A 22,506-nucleotide genomic window follows, 5' to 3' on the forward strand; every position below is an offset into this window, starting at 1 on the left:
TAAGGTGATGGCTGGACAATATGTTTGTTTGTGGAAAAGCACAGCATTACTGTAGCCTATTTATTATTAAGGAAAGTGCTTTCATCTATTGAGGATATCTAGAAACAGTGAGCAGAAGAAACACCAAGTAATGGATGAACAAGGGAAATGAATCTGCAATCTGCAAGGGGGGGATTCATAGATTCATAGATTCATAGATTAAGGGTCGGAAGGGACCTAGTAGATCTTCTAGCCCGACCCCCCGCCAGGGCGGGAGAACAACAAAAACCCCAAAAAGAGAAATGGGACTCAAACGAGTCCAGCTAGGTGGGCATCCAGCCTCTTCTTAAAGACCCCCAGGGTAGGGGCCAGCACCACTTCCCTTGGAAGTTGGTTCCAGCTCCTAGCCGCCCTAACGGTGAAGTAGTTTTTGCGGATGTTCAATCTATACCTCCTCTCCAACAGCTTGTGCCCATTTCTCCTTGTTATGCCAGCGGGCGCTAGGGGAAACAGCGTCTCCCCCAAACCCCTCTGGTCCCCCCTAGTGAGTCTATAGACAGTCACCAGGTCCCCCCTTAGCCTTCTCTTGTGGAGGCTGAATAGGTTCAGGTCCCGCAGTCTCTCACTGTAGAGTCTGCCCTGTTGTCCCTGGATCATGCGGGTGGCCCTCCTCTGGACCCTCTCCATATTGTCCACATCCCTCTTGAACTGGGGCGCACAGAACTGGACACAATACTCCAGCTGTGGCCTGACCAGTGTCGCATAGAGGGGGAGGATCACCTCTTTGGCTCTACTCGGGATGAAATCTGCAATGATTTCAGTTAGACGCTAGATGAGGTGCTCGGGAAAACCTTCTGTCTTTTAGCTTAAAAACTACCCCCGAGCCCAGGCTTCCAGGACTCGAGCGACTTTCACTGTTTTATAGCATTGTGTTTGCATGGACAAATCCTGCCCCAGCCTCCCCCAGCCACTGGTGACGAGGCTCCCGACAATGCTCCTGGTGAATTATTGTGGAAGAAGAAAGGGGGATTTGCACTTTCTCTGAGGTACAGTCCAGACCCGCATAGGCTCCAAGGTTTGCATATACAGACGTTTGTGGGTGAAGCAAGAGAATCGGGGAGTAGTTCCTCCAGTTCTTCCTTCCCTCCCCGCACACATGGAGGAGGTGTCGTAGGCCTAGTGGGCAGGAGTAGCCTCCACCAAGCGCTTCCAGAGGAGACTTTCCCTGGAGATCTCCCTGAATGCTCAGGCTGGATGCCAGTTACTAGATTTCCTACAAGGTACAGAGTAATGAGGCGTTTTTAAAATAAGCAATAATGTAAAATGTTTTGTCTTTCCTCAGTGGAGCTTTTGAAATGTTGACACCCCACTAGCTGAATCCAGTTACTCTGTCATTTCCACTTCTTGCAAAACAAAGAAATCTGTTTTAGGTTTCATGAAATCCCACAAGTTACTGTGACTAATTCAGACCCCATTTCATTCGGAGTACTGCAAAGTCTTTATGACAATCTCATGCCATTCTGAATGTAGTGAAAATTGTGTGCTTAATTATCTTCTTTAATAATTCCATGACATATAATTTATTAAACAGTTTCCATATTTGTAAACAAAATCAGACCTACAAATATGCAAAGACAGTTGCACTTCCTGGCTAAATAAGAGGCAGACAAAGAGCTCTAATGATGCACCAAAAAACGCTAACCAAAAATATACTATTTAAAAAGATCGCCAATTTAATGTTTTTTGTATTTCATTTATCAGCCATGCAGTCGTCATTCTCCTCCCTACCACCATCTGTACACACTTTCCCAATAGACCATCACAGCTGTCCCGTTTCTCACACAAACAGTACCTTTTATATGCTTCCCAACTGTTTTTAATAATTGTTCTGTGCATAGCACTGTACTTCCTTTGTTTTCTTTTTTTAAATACGAAAAAGATATAATCCAAACAAACAGGTCATCACAGTGAACAGCCTTCAGTAAAAGAAGGCAATTAAAATGTTAAATGACTTAACGTTCGTTGATCTGACTTAAAATGGCATAGGCTCTCAAGTGTAGCCTCACGTAGGATCGGTATGAAGAAAACCGTTCCTTTCGAAGTTGAAAAGTAAGAGATGGGTTGCTAAAATGCAGTCCAAAGTGAAAGAATTGCTTATTGCCTCCTCACCCCTTCCAGAAATGACTATTATTAATGATAATACATTATTTTACACTCTTATAGTGCCTTCTTCCTGAGGATCTTCACGCGCAAATACGATGTCAGAAGACATTATTGTCCCCGTGCTACAGAGGAGCAAATGGAGACACAGAAAGGTCAAGCTATCATAGGATCATAGGAAAGTGGAGCTGGAAGGGGCCTCACGAAGTCATCTAGTCCAGCCCCCTGCTTAAGGCAGGATCACCCCTGACTAGATGTTTCCAGCCAAAGCTCTTCAATATTTCCAGGCATGGAGATACTGCAGCTTCTCTCAGGCCCGTTCCAGGGCCTGCCCACCTTCATAGTCGGGAAGTCCCTCCTAATCTCCCACCTAAACTTCCCTTGTGCATCTTGAGGCTGTTGCGCCTCCTAGTCCTCTCCCCTACAGCCATACAGAAAAGCCCAGCTCCGTCCTGCTACAATCATCCTTCAGGTATTTGAAGACTGTTATCTAATCCCCTCTCAGTCTTCCCTTCTCTAGGCTAAATAGCCCTAGTTCTTTCAGCATTTCTTCATAAGTTAAGTTTCCCAGGCCCCTGATCATTTTTGTTGCCCTGCACTGGACTCCCTCCAAAAGGTTTGTGTCCTTCTTGAAGGGTCAAGCCCAAAATTAGACACAGTACTTCAGGTGGATATCAGCCATCCATTAGTCTTTACTTCCTCCAATCCATTGCTTTAATAGCTAAACTGCACTAACTCCTACCACTAAATGCATTACATGGATACATGGCCTTGCATTTATTGCACAAACTGTATGTACGCCATAGCACTGAAATGCAGCCAGCACTGGGGAAGGAGGATAACTACTGGTGCACAGAGCCCTGTATAGCATTTGAGCAACAAAAGAACCTGGGCCCAGACCACTTGGACAAATGGCTGCATTTGTAGAAGGTGCTATGGTATTTTTGAAGTCTGTCAAGAACCATGATACATTCTCCCTCTCTCTTTTCGTTGTCATCACTAAATTGCAATGAGGCATACGTGGCCAGGGACTGGAAAAATACTTAACACAGTAAACTTCCTGGAGATCGACCCAAGTAATTAAAATGGGTGAATGGTTAAACTGACTCTATTAAGAGTCTAACTACTGATTCCACAGGTTCTTGGTGATTCAAAATGTTCGGATCACCAAAATGGCCCTATCCATAAAATACAGGGTGTTTATCTTCCAGTTAAGAAAAACATAGGGATGGTTAAGCCCAAAACAGAAAAACTTTGGGAAAGAGAGGAATCGTGGACTCTTCCGCAGAGCCAGAGGAATCCAGCTGCTGCAACATCTATGCTGTGGAAGAGTCTGTTATGAAATAGCTATTGAGGATTGTGCAGGAAGAATCAGCCACGCACCTTCTGATAAGTGAGATGAAAGCCAAGGTTCAGGCTATTAAGGGAAGTACACCGAGCATGACTGCAACTGGACACAATGCTTTGATTTTAAAGAGATTAAAAGCAAGTTAAGTAATGTGGAAGATAAAGGAGCAGAGAAGTATTATGTATTCCTTAGGATCTGTGACCAGACACTGCTCAGGTCCCTTCCAACCCTACAAACTATGAGACTATGAAACTATGAAATACAGCAGAATTGAGTTTTTCAGTCACCTATCTGATGAAAAACTTAAGCTGCTGGCCCTGAGAGTTATAGGGTAATTCAAAAAAGAGAATTCTGAACTGTTGCTTGTCTTGTAGGTTTGTACGTTTTACTCCTGCCCACGGGACTTGCCAGCACTTAAGGAAGGGTTGTCCATGCGTCCTCTTTCATCTTAGACACACATGCAAGTGATCACCGGAAAACTATTCTTTCCCATGGCCAAACCATGCCAGGAGTCCCGTGCAGAGAGAACCGTATGCCCCAGTGGCACCTCACTGACATTAGTGACACAAGTGTGAAAAGAAAAATGTGAAACAAGCCTCAGTCTACTTTCCACTGGGCTAAACCACCACAAAGGACAGTCTTATTGATGCAAACCATCAACAGAAAGGCCAGGGATTTAAACAGATGTGGGGAACAGTTTATCTAGCTCTGAGTTTGGGCACATGGGTGGCACCATGCGGGAGAGTTTTTACCATTCCTGTCCTTGCTATACTTGCTCTACGGACAGAGATCTCCAATCTACCAAACTATTTCTTCAGAGGCAAAAAAACCTAGATTTTGAGAGAAAAGGCTAGTATCAGAAATCATATATGCAATATACAGGGGTGTAGGTTGTGACCGCGTTGGTCTACGGACACAGGCAGACAAGGTTCTTTGGGTGAATCTGATATCTTTTATTAGACCAACTGAAATAGCTGGAAAAATATTTTTAGCAGGCTTTTGGGTTTAAAAACCCTTTGTCGGGCTGATGAAGTCTCTGCAGTTGGTGTGTGCTCTTCCTGGCTGGAATGAATAGTAGAGAAGCCAGAGGCTGGGCTGGTGGGCATGCAAGACAGGCAGTCATATATGTACTCCACTCTGTAAACAAATCCTCAGATTTCTACCTGAAACTTTTCTGCAGAATAAATAACTTTACTGTTTACTACATCTGTACATATCTTCTACAAAGCCCATAAAATTCGAGGAAACAGTATGACTGGGGGTAAATATCTTCACAACAGCAGCTACCCACCCACATTTATACATATATAAAAATGCAGATTCTAAACACCAATAAATACTTTTGTCACAACAACTAACGTGTGAGTTGAAATCAGCTGTCCTTTACAAGGAACAAAGACACCTTGAACAAGAAAATCAAAATACCACCTCCTACCTACCTCCCCTGTGTTCTTTCCTCTCTATCCTGCTTTTCAGACGTCAGTTAAGTTTGCAAATATAAACTGTTACCAGCTCCAGGATGTTTCAGATGGGAACAGATCCACTGACAAGAACAGTGTTCCCTGTTGTACAAGAACTAGGGATCTAACATCCTGAGTATCCAGCCAATGTTAAAACTGACCCATGTATACTCATAAAGTTTTAAAACAAAATTATGCAGGGATTTACTCTCTAGCAAGATAAAACATATAAGCAGGTCCATCTAATATTTCAACGGAGTCCTTGTCACATCAGGAAAGGTCCTCATCTCTGCACAATTAAACTTTGCAGAGACTCTCTGTCCCCAGCAGGGATGACAACAACAGCTATACTCCTGAACAGTGTTCTGCTCAAAGCGTCTGTTCTTACAATGTACTTGAAATTACTTTGTTTAAAGATAGAAAAATCTACCTCTTCTAAAACATCCACTGGAATGAAATTTAAATTTCACCCAAATGTCTAGCAGCATTCAGGGATTTCACCACAATTCTCCCATTCTGAACTCTAATGCTCTTGCATGCTGCTCTAGCGAAAACGGTAGTGAATTCAGGGTGAACCATACTCAACATCAAGTTTTTGTCCAATAACTTGTTTAAAATGTTTGCCTCGACAATCACATGGCAAGATTAGACTTTCCCTTTCATGCCTCTGCAGAGGTTCACCCTGTTTTCCTTTTATGTTTTACAATGTATTTTTCAATGCGTATGTCGGCCTTAAATGCAGAAATATTCAAGGGCCATTACAAAGCCTTGGCCTCTCAGTACTGGCAACATATTCAAAGACCAATTAAAAAGGCTAAAATTGACTATGCACATAAAGCTCTCTCAATGTTTCAATCTGCATTTAATTTCTTCGTAAGGATTGTCCTGGACTTTCTTCCTGCAACCTACCCTGTACTGTTCACAGTATCTGTGCTGCTCCGGCAAGCCTTCCATTCCCCACTAGCGGAGTATATCAATGGCCTCGGGCCAGAGTTTTCTTTAGGACATCTATATGCTGAGGGCTTTCCAGCCATGCCTCCACAGGAGACACTCCTCACAAATTGGCAAACACATTCCTGCACCTAGTATGGTGTGCAAGGCGTACACTTCCCAGTGCAATCCCAATGGATGTTCCAGGTCAATGACTATAACACAGGAGGACAATAGTGTGACTGAAGAAGACATGCAGGCCGCAAAGAATTATCATCGCGTAATAGTCCTAGCTTAGCTATCAAAGTGACAGGCTTCTTATAAATAAGACGGATGGATGGATGGATCCAAAGAGCAGGAGTAATAGTCCTGGCTACATCACTATGGCCACTATAGTAACAGCTGTAGCAGGGTCAAGATGCTTCTCTCATCTTACATAAAACCTGCTGGCATACAGTGGCTATCCTAAGATTCACTGACAGTATGCCCAGCTACAAGAGCTACTTGTTTTCCATGTATACATTTCTGTCCTAAGTGAAGCTCAGGGCCCTTTGAATCCTCATGTCTCTATTATTTTAATGCTTTAGAGCCATGGACTCCATGGCCTGCTCATGTGTGCGGCTCCCGATGTCTTCAGACACACTTCTGAGTAAGAACGAACCGCAGGCCTGAGTCCCACACAAGTCTATCTGCAAGAGCCACCCTAAATGAGATCAGAAAAATAATAGAGCTGTCTTCTGTCAAATTACAGACTCGCCATTTCATTTTATTCTATCTCTGCATGGTTCAAGCAAAAGATGTTTTTAGGAGTTGTTTTCTTATACGTAAAAACATTTCCTTGTCATCCAAAAACTGAGGGCACCACCAAAGTTATCATCAACCACCAAATAACCCCATCACTGCTGTTTCATCATAATCAACTCACCTAGTTGAATTATACTACTTTCAGAATCCACCAATTGATAATTTTGTGACTGGCTACAGAGACATCTCACCCAATAACACAAACATGCTGAAACATCCAATCATATTCTGGCACACATGCAAAAAAACCCATGGCAACAAAGACGACAGCTTGCCAATGGCAGCTGCTGCACGCACACACAAAATTAAACTATATTCTTCTGAAAAGGGATATTATTATGGCATTTGTTTCCCTCCACCCACCACCTTGGGATTACAAAATAAGGGAGAAAATAGCCAATATATACTAGACGCTATTGTAGATAGACAGACAGAAAGGCCGCGTTCAGATGTGCAGGCGTGTACGGTTTGTGGCGCCATGAACCTCTTTGCAGAATCACAAACCGCATGCCCAGAATGTTAAAACATGACCCGCACTGCAAATTTGCAGTGTGGGGCAAATTTTGCTACCAGAAAATCCTGGTAGCAAAAAAACCAAACAAATCCTGGTAGAAAAAAAAAAAAAACGGTCGAGAAAAAAGCGTGCACCCGCAGACACAGAGGCTTCGTTCTCCAGGGAGATGCTCTCTACCAGCCACAGCTTCTCCACTCCTTTGGTTGCGCCCTGGCTCCTCCAGCCCACTGGGAGCTGGGAGGAGTGCGGAAAGGGCAGTTTGCCTGAAGCTGGGCAATCCACCCCACACCAAAGCGCACATGCAGGGGCATGTGCTGCGGCAAAAAGTAGTGGCACAAATTTTTGCCACTGCAATGCATGCTCCTGCATGTGGGGATGCTCCCAAAGGGTGCGTCCCCGGGAGTGGGAATGTGCGTTTCCCTGGGGGCAAACAGCAGTGGTACATGTGCCACTGCTACTTGTCCCTGGGGAGTGCCATGCACACTCTGGCACACGGCACATTGCCCTGGGTGGGTAGGGGAGGCTAGGGCCAACAACTCTGTGCACCCCAGCAGCCTTACCTGGAGTCCTGGGGCCTCTGGGAGCGGCAGCACTGGAAATCCTGAAGCAGGGAGCCTGGCTGGCAGCTGAAACATGGCTCTAGCTGGCCAGGCTCTGGTTTTGGGCGGCACACGCTGCCACCACATGTGCTGCCCCACTTTTTTTTTAGGCACGTGTTTTTTTGATCCCAGGATCTCCCAGGGCCAAAAAAACTCCCCATGCTGCAAATCGGCAGTGCTTGTTGGACATGCCCAGAGTTTACTTGAACCGTCATGAGGAGCAAAGGTTCATAAGAGTGGGTCCACTGGAGGATTAGAGCTCGAACAAGCCTAAAAATGTTGTTCACCCAAAGCAAGTTATACTTTATATGCAGGTAAAATTTTCAGTTTCTTTATTTTATTACTATCAGCAGTGGCAGATGAGTGGATTTTGTGGCAAGGCTGATAAATTTCCATGATAGTATTGCAAGGCTGACTTTCGAATATAACACAAATATGCAAATACATGTATATTACCGTATGTATTATCTGTTGACATTTATCTTCACTTTCCTTCCCTTGTGAAGCACTATCTGGTCCCTCACATGCAGTTATGTAACTCACAAGTTATCAGTCTCCTCACTTGTGAAGATAAATGTCATATCAGACCTCTGACATCATGTATTCTCCGAGTAATTATTTTTGATATCGTAAGAGTTAGACAGGGTGCACAATAAAATTAAAAAGTAGAAAGCAAGGTTAATAAGATTATCGTGGTGCTATAATAGGTAATGCATTTTGCAGTATATCCTCAAATCTGCCCTCTCAAAACATAATTAAATGACCATGATTTATATTTTAAAGGACTGCAGACCTACAGTACATCATCCTTACCAGATATGCTAATAACTTTCTGCTCCAAAAGCATGTAGTTGCATGATGCTTTTTGAACCTGTTATGTGAAAAACTGAACGCAAGTATAGGTTCTGACCTTTTTCACTCAAACTACGAAAAACTTTGAAAACAGCACAGATTTCACCCATCTCACTTCTATTCATCCTATGTCACCTTGTGATAAAGGAGCCCCCATGAAAGTGACCTACTGTCCCTCTCAAAAGCGGCTGTGCTGCCTAGGCTCATTACCTGGATCGGGATGATGGCTCCAGTCTCTTGTTCCGTCCTAACTGCCCTACATGAGTCAAAGGCAGGGTGCTGCTATAGTTCAACACGGATTTGCCTTTGTGTTTGTTTTGGGTCTCTACAGAATTGTATCAGGGTCTACTGTCCACCACGCATGCGATCAGGGAGGAATTTTCTCTTTTGGTAGACTGATCCACCCAGTCACCTTTCCTGATGCAGCCTGGGGGGTCTTTCCCTTTGTTCGGTTCTGTCATCAGGACTAAGCTGCATGCCCAAGGTGCTCTCAGGAGCTTATTTTCAGTAGAGTCTTGGTAAAAGTCCATACCGCAAGTTATATGAGAGCCTGCTGCAATTAAACAAGAATGCCAGTGGTCTATAACAAGCTTCTCTAGCCCCAGAGGGTGTCGCTGGGACAGTTACATTAGACGGTGTGGGGAAAAGATTGCCACTGAGCCGCACATTGGTTCCTTTCAGAAAGGTAGTGAGGGTGTCCTGTACTGTATCCCAGTGGCCTGGTTGGCAAAATGGGACTGCAAGGATTTTGTACAACAGGTATTTTACTCTGCAATATAATTCATATTTCAGTAAAATTGCAGCACAAGTCTTTAAAGCACAGCAAATGCGTCTGAGCCTCTATGTAGGTGTAGATCAGAGGCGTAAGATAGCACATAGCAGCAACGTTTTTCTTGAATGGCCACACAAATCATTTACTTCTGTCTAACTTTACCACTTCAAAGAGGTTTCCAAAGGTAGACCTTAAAGGCACAAATCTTCAGGTAGCCTTCGCCTGGAACATGCACAATCTGAAAGGGCATCCAGTTTTCACAGGCGAAGTCCCACATTCACTCGTGAAAATCACAACTCAGCAGTTTATTGAACCTTTGGGTTTTGGTATGCACAAAACAGATGCATATTTTATTGAAGATAGCTATCAACTCAGCCCAAAAATGTTAATTTGCCTTAAGATGGTCAAACCCTACTATTTAACATGTAAGCATGACTTCCGCTGGCTACATCTATGACCAGACTTGAGCTCAAGCAGCCGGTCACCCTTGCTAGCTCCATTTAATATAATGCAGTTACACCAGGTACAAATATTGCCCCAAGTACAAGGAACAAATCAAAATTAGACAGAATTCCCATTGAAACCAATAGTAGCTGTGGGTATTCTGCCACTTTGAAAATCAGTTAATTTAGTAAGATGCCACAATATGAATTGGCACCATAGGTTGGAAAAATCTGGCTTATGTTAAAAACGGGCCTGGAGAGTCCGTGCCAAGAAAATTACAGCCTCATACTGCAAAACCTTTGCAGTTGAACTGCATCAACCTCTCTGTTGGTATAACGCTTTACACGAGGCAGTAACACTGGATGCTACTGTAAGACAAATATTAAGTAATAGTAATTAAACAAGTGAAATGAATGAACAAAGAGTATCATGCAATAGAAAAGGGTTACTTTGGTTAAAAAAATATACTTCCTATTTTACAAAGACCCCCCCCACCTCCCTAAAGCTCTGTCTATCGTAAGCGAAGCTTCAGAGTCAACCGCTATGAGAGCGATAAAACAAGTGGCCTTGCACTACAATCCGCACAATCGCATCCCTCCAACCTAATATAATTACTTCATATTGGGAGATACATCCACAACTGCAGCCGACAGGGCTACTAGAGGCAGCAGTGCTCAGTATACAGAAGATGCCAGCAAGTATTCCTCCATAAGGAATCCTTCAGCCTTGAATTTTTCACAGCCTCCAGCTCGAAATGGCCCCTAGCTATTGAACTTTGGGGCATGCTGCAAAGAACATCTATTTGCTAGTGCTCTGGGGAAGGGTTGAGGGTGTGGGAAGTGGTGAGGTTGGCTTTATTTTGCTGCTTTGAATTACTGGCTGGTTATGTTAATTTAATTTGGTTGTGTGTGGGTTTTATTATGCTGCTGGGAGGTTATTCTTGTGAGGATTGTTCTTTTAAATAATTGTAAGGACACAAGAAGCTGAGGATGGCTGTCCCCTCCTTCACATTTAAATCAAAAGAAGCAATAAAGAAGCATCATCATAAATATTGGCATTTGTGAACAATTAGAATTTCCACTGCTGCTTTGCAGGGCTTGAAAAGCTGACACGATGTTCTGGGTCCTCGAGAATCAGCGTTGAGGCCTCAACCAAGTGAAACATTCAGCCCTGCTGTGTACAGCAGTGACCACAACAAAGATTGTGGTTTCTCCCACACTCGCCTTAAATAGATTTAAATTAATGCTATTCATCATTGGGTGGAAAAGAAGGGAAATATAGAAGTGCAGCAACTGTAGACAAGCCAGCAGTGTTGGGTAATTTTCTTACCGATAGGCAAACCTCACAGCTCCGTCTGTGCTGACCTCCATTTAAAGACTCCTCTTTGATTTGGACCCACAGGGTCTACTGTCCTACTCCAGACCACGTCTGCTTGTGGTTTAAGACACGTATGTAATATTATGGGAAAAGAAATCACCTGGAAAACATTCTGAACATACTAAAAGCATATTTAGCCAGTGATTACGTGTTGTTGTTGTTGGAGAACAGAGAAAGCTAAACCACATGATTGAACTTCTGCCAGGGGTTCATGATATAGCAGAGTCACAAGTTCCACTATAGTTAGGGTTAGAATTAACACAGATGCCTGTCTTCTCAATTACAACAGTGCAGGGGAAGCAGTTGTCCCAACCTAAATCCTGCTTCTGTCAACTACGGTTACTACTGCAAAGAGCAGTCTGGTCCCACTTCCCAAGCAGAATTTCGTGATAGAGATATATATCTCTCTGCACCATGCAGGGTGTGTAGATGGGTGTGTGACCAGAGCGTGCGTGCATGGTAAATGCATGGGTATAAATCAAGGGTAGCCAAAAACTTTGGTTTTTTAACTCCATATTCAGCTAGGAAACCCGGTTGCAAGTATTTAAGTTTTCGGTCCTTTTTTAATGAGACCCTTTTATGGGTTGGACATGACACAAGATCTGGTACTCTTTGATAACAGAATGACTTTGTAATGACTACATCTGACATAATCTTTAACCCGTAAATATGGGTGGCAGAGAGTCATAACAAACAAATATTGCAATATCCACGATCTTCTGGATCTCCACATGTAACCCGGTATATATGCGGTGTAGAAAACACTTCCTGCAAGGCTATTTTTTTTAAAGAGTGAACGTAATCTGCATTTTTAGAGTACTGCACATGTATTATTAACATCCTGCTTCATGAATAAAGCGTTTAAGATTCCTTTGATATAAGGCTGGACAATGACAGCCATATATTAGAAGCAGATTTTCAAAAGTTTCATAGTGAGGGTATGACATAAATGCTTTAGAAATCTCCAGATATGTGCACAAGCTGCATATATGTTACATATTAACTACATGGCAGAGATGCTGCTCTGAAATGTGGCCCTTTTTTAATGCCATTATACACGCAGCTAACGAGCATTTGGGATGAATCTTGGGAGCAAAAAAACCCTACTGATCTTACACCTGCTCTTTAGCAGTGGGAAGTGAGTTCTCAATCTGTTAACGTGACCATCTGGCCAATCTGCATATCCTGGCTATCTGGATTACTGTACGATGGAATGGCAATACCGTAACCAAAATAAAACCAAAATGCGTCAAAACCTGGCACTTTGGACTTAAAGGAAATAACAGAAATGCTGCATCAGAACAAAACAAGAATGTAATCTAAATAATTAAAAATGAGCCTGCGTTACAATGTAATTAAGCAAACAATACGGTGTATGTAATGTGGTAATCAGCAATACCTTATACAGGAAAACATTATACTTTTGTAAAGCAGGTATCAGGAGTTTCAAGATGCTGCAACAGCTCTTTTCGTGATGTACAGTATTGTTAGAACACCCTTCACATCACTGCTACACACTGAATTGACTGAAGCTATTAACAGGATTAATGCAGCAACAATCAATAACAATTGTACTAAAAGATTACAGTGCAAGTGTTATGTGCTTTCTGACTTGAAACTAAAAGACACTCACACTGATATTTTGACTATATGAGACTATTTTAATTCTGACCGGTATTTACATAATTTCAATCGATATGCCTTTGTTATGATCTAAGTATAAATATTTAAAATACACTAATTACAGCACAAAATGTGTCTACTTTAAGTTCAAGGTCACATGTACCTACTATTACATAGTCAATTATCCACAGAACATATTTCAATGCTAAGTAAATTTTCACAGTCGCAAAAATATGTCAGACTTCCCATTTCGACTTTGGCTTCAGTTCTGAATAGGATCAAAACCAGTAAAACGGTCTTATTTGAACAAAATACTAACTCCAGACTTTATTTAAACTTAGAAATTTTAAATGCCCTGAAGGATTAGGCAATTTTGTCCCTCAAACATCTCACTAGCTTTAATTATTGCCTAGAACGGTTAATGACATCTATCAGGAAAAAAAATTCAAGCATCGTATTATCCCTTTCTGGCCTGTAATCTAGCTTTGTCCACTAAGAAAGTCTTTAAAAACTGTGACCTCTCACAAAATTTAATTACCTCAATGGAGAATCTTTTCTACAATCTGATCACATTAGCAGAAGTAACTCCAAAGCAGTATAAAACTCAAGAAAGTTCTCGGTTGAGTGCCTACTAATGAACAAAGGTTAACTTTATCTAAAAGGTCAACTGCCTGGTGGCTTAGGTTATGACCTTAACAACTTAAATTGTGACCTCGCCACGTGCCTGGTATATTGTAGATTCTGATACAGATCATCTGGTTTGGGACTGGCCATAAATTAGCTTTACTGTTATACTCCCACAAAGAGAACGGTTTGCCACAATGGTTTCCAAGTTGTCATTTGATACATGTGCAGAAGAAGTGAAAACTAAAAAGCAAACCCAAGTGAAGGATAGGAGAATGCTGTCTGCTTTTGCTTAAACAGATTTAAAACGGCAAATTAGGACTGAAGCTGTAAATGTTACTACATTGTTTGGTCGCTCTCTAATTCCTGAAACAGCGTTGTTCGTTATTTTCTCACAAAAATGGCATGTAGTCTGTGTATTTGCATATTTTAGTTTTCTTGTTTTATACAGTTCTTAAAGAAAATAATTCATTTCTGTGGCTCTGTAAGAAGTGTTATTTAAATCTGTGCACATGTGTTCTCTTACAGATGACAGTGTCCGACTGGAAAAAAAGCCTGGATTCAAAGCAATAATTATCGTACATGTTTAGAAGGAAAGGAACATCTCACTGTTGAAGTCATCGAAAATAAGGCATATTGGAACAGAATCCAAAAAGAAAAAAAAAAGAAGATGAAGAAGCAGCAAGCACTATGGGTGAAAAGGCCACAATGGTTTTGGCACATATCTTAAAGCACGTTTCAGAGTCTGTGCCTCCTGCCAATACTGGCAACTTCTCAAAACTTTTAAGGAGGTAAAAACATTGTTTAGTGTTTACAAATCTTCTGTACTATAGCAGATGCTTGTCAAATCAGCTATATGTAAGTTGACCAACCTACCTAATATTTGTATTGGCAGCTTCCTCATCATAAATAACAGGTCTGTAAGACTCTGAAACCGTCTGAAATATTTTGAGACAAAAGGACCCTTAATATTTTCTTCTGTAATTCTCCTGTTGCACACACAGCACAAGCTGCCATGACTGCGGGTCTGTGGGAACCAATGACTGTCAGCTTGGCTGGTGTTCCAGTGTAAAAAGAATTGTGGGATACACCAGAGTTTAAAAATTTTTAAAAGGTAGCTTTATCTATGATGCTTTCATCATGCCTATTGGAAGGATAAAAATAATGATCATACTTTACTACATAAATATCATTGCGTTGCACTTGATTAATCTGTTTGTTAATAAATCTGGTAGCACGCATTACTGCCACAACCATGTATGGCAGCAGGTACAATCAGCGACAAAGATTGTACAGTTAAAGAGGTTTCCCGTTTAAAAGGACCTGTACATGTAGCTCAAGAAAGATTTTCAAGTCTAGCGTTCAAGTTTCTATGGCAAAGGTTTAGTCCAAAGAACAATTAGCACAATTGTTTTCTGTTTCTGATGAACAGATTAAAAAACAAGAGCTCACAGGGTCTGGACTAGATGTCTTCAAGAAGTCACTTTCAGCCCTACTTTCCTACGGTCGCTAGTTGTCAGTCATATTGACAAGATGACATACCACTAATAAAAATACTCAACTTTTAAATATGGGATGTGTGACTCATAATGGAAAAATTAAATCACTTTACACCTCTTTCTATTACTTATACATGTAGTTTAGCTGTTTGCTTCTCTCTGTCTCTCAGGCACATTCTGCATAACCAGGGCAATGGACTAATAAACCTCTTGAAGTCCCTTCCAGCCCTGTGTTTCTATGATCCTGCACACAGGCTGAAACAAGATCACTGGCTTCTGCTGACAAGCTTTGTGCTTTTTGGAAGCTGGCTTTTACTTTATGGAACACAATACTGACTAAACATTAGTGCTGAATGTAAGTCTAATTAATAATAATGCCTAGTTCCTACACAGCATTTTTCAAGTAGATCTCAACTGCTTTATAAAGAAAGTCACTGTAATTGTCTCCATTTTACAGATGAGGAAACTGAGGTACTCTCACTTCGTAAGACACTGAAAAAGCCAGGAACAAGAACATACCTCCTGCAACCCAGTCCAATGCTCTCTCCATTAAGCCACAAATCAGTACTTCTTATTTTATTATACGACATAATAAATCACCTAGTAAATAAATCCCTCTTTCCACAATATTTGCCTACACTTCCTGGACCATAAATATGCAGCCACATCTAATTGCAAAATAAATTCCACAGCTTATCTGTGTAAAATACCACAAAGATGCCCAAAGATACTTTCCAATCTCAGAATATACCTGTAAAACTTACTGAAATGGCATTGCACATCCTAAGTTTGAATGGCTTTATTGAATGAATCCTTTGGATAGTCAGCAATCTTTATAAATTCCTAGAGAATATTAGAAACTAGATATAGTCTCTTGTTTTTCTTATTTTAATAATAGGAAATGTATCTCTATTTAGTTTCTATTGATAAGATTCCACCATCTTCTCTTTGCTTCACTCCTTTTTCAACGCTCTCTGACCCCATGGCTTAAGTAACTGCTCAGAAAGAAATCCAGTGAGATCGGTAGGTGTGTCAATACAGAAGGTCAACAAGTTACAAATACCCGGGCCTAACATTTCATGAACAACAACTTATCTACAACAAGATGATTGGAAAATAAATGCAACAGAATATCATTTTATCCTGCTGCTGAATATATTCATATTCACAAGCGAGGCAGGTTTTGCACTGGAGTCACAAAAGTACCAAATTTCATAACATGCCTTTCTGCCCTCCTGAATGTAACATTATCAAATCAAAAATCAATTCTCAGGACTGGTCAGATGCCACGTCATTTCTTTATGACACTCTGGTTATTTCTTTTAACGCTGATCTTATTTTAACCAGTTGATTACACAGATGGGGTTTTTTTTAAACCATACTTTGCACCAGCCAGATTTGCGTGACTTGTTTCTTTTACACTTTGGGCCCAAATCTGTAAGACGTGGCACAGGTTCCCCCATACGTGTCGATAGGAATCGAGGGCACTCAGCGCCTCTTAGCACCGGCCCTTTTCACGATCAGCACTTGGACACTCCTGTTTCCCTGAATTTATTTGTTCAATGACATAACACATATACAAAGGGCGTTTGTATTTTTTTTTAAAAAAAGGCCCATCTCTGTGCTTTCCCTGGCCTGTAATAAAACAAGATACATTATAACTAAGCCTCTAGATAGTTTAAGAAGCAAAGGCCTTTCACATTTCCTACACTAATATTAATGGAAACACTTTTGACAGCGCTGCAGAAAACCAACATATCTTTACACTTACTGCTCTTTAAAGTCAACAGAAAATGCAATCTCATTTGTTGCTACTTTTTGCATTGGCAACCACAGTATATCAGTATTGTCTTCCTCACTGGTTAGGCTTGGAGATGGAGTTAAACCCATGCTACCAGCCACATTTACATGGCATACATTTTCTCAAAATTCAAACACTGACTCAAACAGCCTTTGCCAGGTCATGACACACGCTCAGATGGTACAGCAGAGGAGCGGAGCTTACAGAAAAGTTGGACAACTTTGTATAAATGCACTTACCTGCTGCGTGCACAAAGTATGCCAAATATAAATCGAGTTCCTTAACAGAAACTCCTATATGATGGGGCTGTACGCACAGCCCTGGATTAGAGCACTGTGGGGACTTTACAAGGCGCTCGCCATCAGTACTTTCGAGCGGAATACCTTTAAATAAAATCACCATAACAAGGTCCAATCTCCAGACCTTATCTGCCTGGCGTAGGCAGTCAATTCTTCTCATCTTGCCCTTCTGGTCTGGATTGGAAAGAACGCAACACGGAGGCTTTTTTCCTGTGACTGTGAGAACAAAATCCTCTCGGAACTCAGGCCTGATATCTTTCCGTAGCTTTGCCAGAAGTCTGGATGCCCATTTTTGTTTGACCTCAGGTTTTTCACTTAGCAATTCGTCCTTCACTGCTCTCTCTTCCTCTTTAGACATGCGTTTTTCATGTTTTTTGAAGTATTTTCGTTTTCGGGCTTGCAGGTTGAACCACGTGTACGCAAATGCTCGGACGTGAGGCAGAAGTGCTTCAATGAAGGGATGAAATTCATCCTAGAGGAATGATAACAAAATTATTGGTATCATGAAAACACAACCACAACCAGCAAAGAATTCAAAATATCTCCTTCAAACACTACTTTAACACATGAAAAATGTATGTGCACATAAAGTAAGAATTAAGGCATGACAAGCATATATATGATAGGGCAGGAAACACAAGCACTTGCATATTCATATACACACACATATATAAATACTTCTTCCTTTCATTACACATATGCACACGCACACACGTAGGGTTTCTATGTAAATCAACCACAGGCTGTGATAGCACCATTGCAAAGGATAGAGAACATTTCACATACACTTAAGTGTAAAGAAAGTTTAGGCTCAGTCCTAAAATTTCAAATCACTTAAAAAATTTGAAAGTAGACCAAGAGCTGAAAAGTATATAAATCTGTAATGGCCTTAATCCGTGCTCAAAGAATACATATCTTACTTTGCTCTCTCCCTGACCCCATTGCTTGTGGGGTAGCCAGCACATGCCCGCCAATTTGGCAAATTCTAAACATTTGGATGCCAGTCAATGTTTGTATGGGGAAGTCTGAACTACAAAAAAACTTTCCTTAAGATGTATTTGGAAACAGCGACCGGCAGAATAATGACATTCCAATATAACTGATTTTACAGATAAAAGGGGTTGGTTTTTTTTGCTTACGGGACCCCCAGAAACAGCAAATAATTCAGCTCATTTGCAAATTTCTCCAGCATGCCTAAAAGTAAATTGTATTAAAAGCTTAGAAAACTCTAACCTTACAGAGTTTAAAAAAACAGTTCGGTTTATACTTAGCCGACCAAAAATAATAAATCTGATATTGTGACATGGACACAAGACAAATTCTGATTCCCTAGTATAAAAAAATAAAAGAAGAGGGAAACTTATGTGCAAAATCTGAAAGCAGAAAATCTTAGCGTCACCACCATATTCCAAAAAGAAATGACTGGATGTCATTGCTAGCATCTTTTGTTATAGTCTGAATAATATATTTTAAAAGACTACCACTGCTATACTTTTTGTTCCCAACCATACCGCCTGCCTTCAGTAACATGATTTTAAGTTTGTTCTCTTTACTTGGGACAAAAACAATCGGTATTGACTAGTTCCTTTCAACTCCAACAAGTATACTGCAAGAAAGGCCCATATACTTGGTTTTTTTAAACTATTAAATGTACGCAAAAATTACATTAGTCAAACGTTATGTTTCTACATAAATCACACGTTATAATTCACTATAATTGTGCTGGTTATTCTTCTCTAAGTGACAGCATTATTGCACATGACTTTACCTATAGAAACGCATGTACAACTTAAGGGCCTGATTCTGTAATATATGCGAGGAACTAAGTTCACTCTTTAGGCCAAGAGGAACTCCCACAAGTGAGTTACTCCCATTCATGGGATCGGGCCCTACGGGAAAAAAATTTAAAACTATATAGAGCACAGACAGGAAACTTTAACTCTGCACTGTTCTTGCCAGGTGACAATTTTTTTTTCAATTAAACTGACTTTCCTCTGTTGTATTAGCATGCACAGTGTACCACCTACCGAAATAGTTTCATAGCCTTAAAAATCATGTTATTAAAATATGTCCCTTGTGTGGCTCCAGTGCCTTTTTTCCCCAGAAAACACCTTCCTGCTCAAAAAAATATATTAAAAATGAAAATCAATGATGGAAACATCTAGTAACAAAATCCTGTCACAATTCAAGGCTGTGTATCAAGTTTCCATAGGGGTTAATCACACATATTCTGTGCGTCTCTTAACGTGTATGTACTATGTAATCATTACAGCATATTTTTTTAAAGGGGGACTATTAGAAATGACCAAAAATGACACAACAACGTTAACAGAATGCAAGAGTACTTACAAATGTGAATGACTATTAAAACGTAAGACATAAAATAAATTCAAATAATTTGGCGATTAACATTTTGGGGTTTTTTTCTCTACTTGAGAAGATCAGTTTCAAATGTCAAGAAAGTAAAAAAGCTTTTAGTCGGTGGATTCAAAAAGTGAGAGGAGGCAGCAATCACAACACGTGGAGCTGGGCTCTCAAACATGAAAAATTGCTTTAATAGAAAAAAAAAAGATAAAGAGCTGCAGGTTGCCACAAGCTATTAAAAATAATAAAAACACACTTCTGATCTTTGCAGTTCTTTCCCCCAATACATACACTCAAAAAGAGAAGAATGGGAAAAGGCCTTTTGTCAAGTCAAAGTTTATCTGCTAAGGTACACAATCAATTTGCTAAAAAGACCTGCAATGAAACAGGAGATCGTTTGAAGCATTAATAAATTCTAAACACATCTTGGTATATCCTGAAATATTTAACTTTCTGCTTTCAACAGGACTTCATATTGACTGATCTCATATGCTCACGACTTTTTTGGCCCTACGCTGGATACTATCCAAAATACAGCTCCTGGAGTCTGCATTAGAGCTGAGCTACAATGTGAACCTGAAAGAGGGAGAAAAAAACTTTGAAAGGCCGCAGAACCATTATATGGCCTAAAGATCAGGTAATCATCTTCAGTGGTTCTTAATCTGTATTAAATTTAAAGATTGCTACGCCACGAGACAGATATATGCCTTGCATTCACGTGTATCTATACATGTTGCATTTTAATGTGGTTTTCAAAATGGTGTACTAAGCAAAAAGGTTAATGACTCAAGAACAGAAGACTGCCAAACTAACTTTTAAACTGTCTTCATAAAATATTCCCCTGCAAAATCCAACCACCGAAATCTCAATGAGAAGGAATCAGCAAAGTATGAATGGAAATAAAGCCACACAACCATTTGGAAAACCAATTTTGCCATTTTTTCTTTTTTTTTTTTTTACAGTTGTTTATTAAAATGTTATTAAGCTCCCCCCAAAAGTTCTGGAAATATGTCCATGAAAGTGCATGTAAAGGTGTGCAGATCCACTCACTTGCTTAGAGCAAAAAATTCAGATTGAAAATAACTGTTAGAAAACAGTATGATTTTTGCCTTTTCTCAATGTTTATAAAATAGTTCAAAAGTTTGGGTTAAAAACATTATCCCCTTTAAGAATTAAAGAATACTTGAAAAATAAATAGTACCCTAAGGGTGTTCTATACATTTTTTAGAAGGAAAAAAATAAAAACTAAGTTTTAATATAATGCTCTTTCACTGTTTGCAGTTATGGTACTTCCGACATGCACCCTGCATCAAAAGTTTGGGCCTTGAAATTATATTTATATATTTAAATTACATGCTCACAAAAAACAAAGGGGGCTTAATATCCAGAAGAGAGGGACAAGAAAAGGTAGCATGTTATAGTAATCTTTTTCTATGATCTATTTACACTGATCTATTTGAAAATAAGTCAAAGTTATAAACCCTCATAATATTAATATTTCTGCATTTCATGTTTTTTTCAAGTATTTTTTTTACAAATTAGATACTCAGGTTGGCCCAAACTATTTTCCAGATCTACAGAACAGATGTGAATTAAATAGTGTGTATATCTCTGAGAGAGGGTTCAAACCTCTCTAGCAGACACAGTCATGCCATTCCAGTTGCATTACTGGGATGACTGTGCTTCCTAACCACGGTTTTGTCTGTTTGTTTGTATTTTTCCAAATCCTCCTCCTAAGGTTTTCCCCTTAAAACTGAGCCAATACTAAAATATAAAAAAGGAAAGAAAAAACCCTACCCCAAAACTTGTAGCAATAAAAGCTCATGTGAATTCTGAAATGAAAATCAAAAGACCACTTAAGCCTTTATTAAAATTTAGCCTACGTTTTCTATATAAAATGGTAAAACCGCCTCATGGATCATTCTCGGCATACAGTTTGCAAAGAGGCCTCTGAATCCCTAAACTACTTTCCCAAATGTTAAACAAGGAATATAAGATTTTGACAACAAAATGACACTATATTTAATATTAAAAAAAGGAAAGGGAAAAATGCAGAGCTTGATTCTGAATCTCCTTAATGTACCATTGGGCCTACTAAAAACAGGATTAGACAAGTGCAGTTTGAAAAGGAAATGAGTATTTGGCTGTTCTTTCAGAAGTTAAATTACTATCATTTCTCCAGTAGGCAAAATGACAGAAAGTAGGGATTTATCTGGGCTGTATCAGTGGCGTAAACTCTGGTCAAAAAGGGCACAAGGGCTGCACCCCGTGTTTCTGCGCAAGTGACACGTTCGTGTCAACACGTCGACCTGCCTTCTGCCTAAAAGCAAGGGGGAGCTCAGCACTGTGAAGTTCCTCCCTCCCACCACTTCCCTCGCAATGAGTCCATCGATTTCTGGAGGGAAGAAAGAAAAATGAAACTTTTTTTTGCAGCTCCCAAGCATACTTGGAAAAGCGCCCCGTCCCCAGGATGGGGGGCTAGCTCTCTTGTGGGAAACTGTCTTCAAGAGCTCCTCTTCAAAAATACTAATGAGCAAACTAAAAGGGATGATAGCCTCCCAATCCTGCATGCAGGAGGAAATCAGGCTGGGGTTTGAGGCCACCAGGAAGTATTTCCTCCTTAAACCATTATCTCCTGCGAAGGGAAGGTGTGCAACTGGAAGGCTGTGCTATAACTTGTGTGCAGAAGAGAGGGAAGGGGCCACTTGCTTTGCACTCAGGCTGGAAGGTATCACAGTCCCAGGCTGTATGGGGAGGGGGGGGACACTCTCCCTTCCCTCCAGCTTCAGGCCTTCCAATAGTGAAAATAAATATGACAAAACAAGGAGCTCAGGAGCCGCAGAAGGGCAGCGTTGTGCCTGAGGGGCGCTGAGAGGGAGGGGGAAGAGGTGAGCAGGAAAAGTTGCCCGAAGTCCTGCGAAGTGAGCGGGGAGGGCGGCCGCGCGGCGGGGGAGGGGGCGGCTGCAGCCAGGACAACTCCGCAGCCCGGGGACGGGATCGAGCAACTTTGTGAGCAGGACTTGCACCCCCCCTGCCAAAAAAATAAAATAATATCCA

The 22,506-nt window shown here is 40.8% G+C and overlaps 1 protein-coding gene across 6 annotated transcripts in view; it reads right to left on the reverse strand.

Moving 5' to 3' along the window:
- The window catches only part of NFIA (nuclear factor I A), a 359,137-nt gene that overhangs the window by 327,189 nt on the left and 9,442 nt on the right, over window positions 1-22,506 (reverse strand). For all 6 annotated transcript variants that reach the window (XM_019501201.1, XM_019501205.1, XM_019501204.1 and 3 more), the window contains exon 2: window positions 17,026-17,557. In XM_019501201.1, the coding sequence (XP_019356746.1) occupies window positions 17,026-17,557 (532 nt within the window). The remainder of the gene's footprint in view (window positions 1-17,025; window positions 17,558-22,506) is intronic.

The sequence above is a fragment of the Gavialis gangeticus genome, unplaced genomic scaffold (assembly GCF_001723915.1).
Source record: "Gavialis gangeticus isolate Ggan-Ray unplaced genomic scaffold, GavGan_comp1, whole genome shotgun sequence".
Classification (NCBI taxonomy): domain Eukaryota; kingdom Metazoa; phylum Chordata; order Crocodylia; family Gavialidae; genus Gavialis; species Gavialis gangeticus.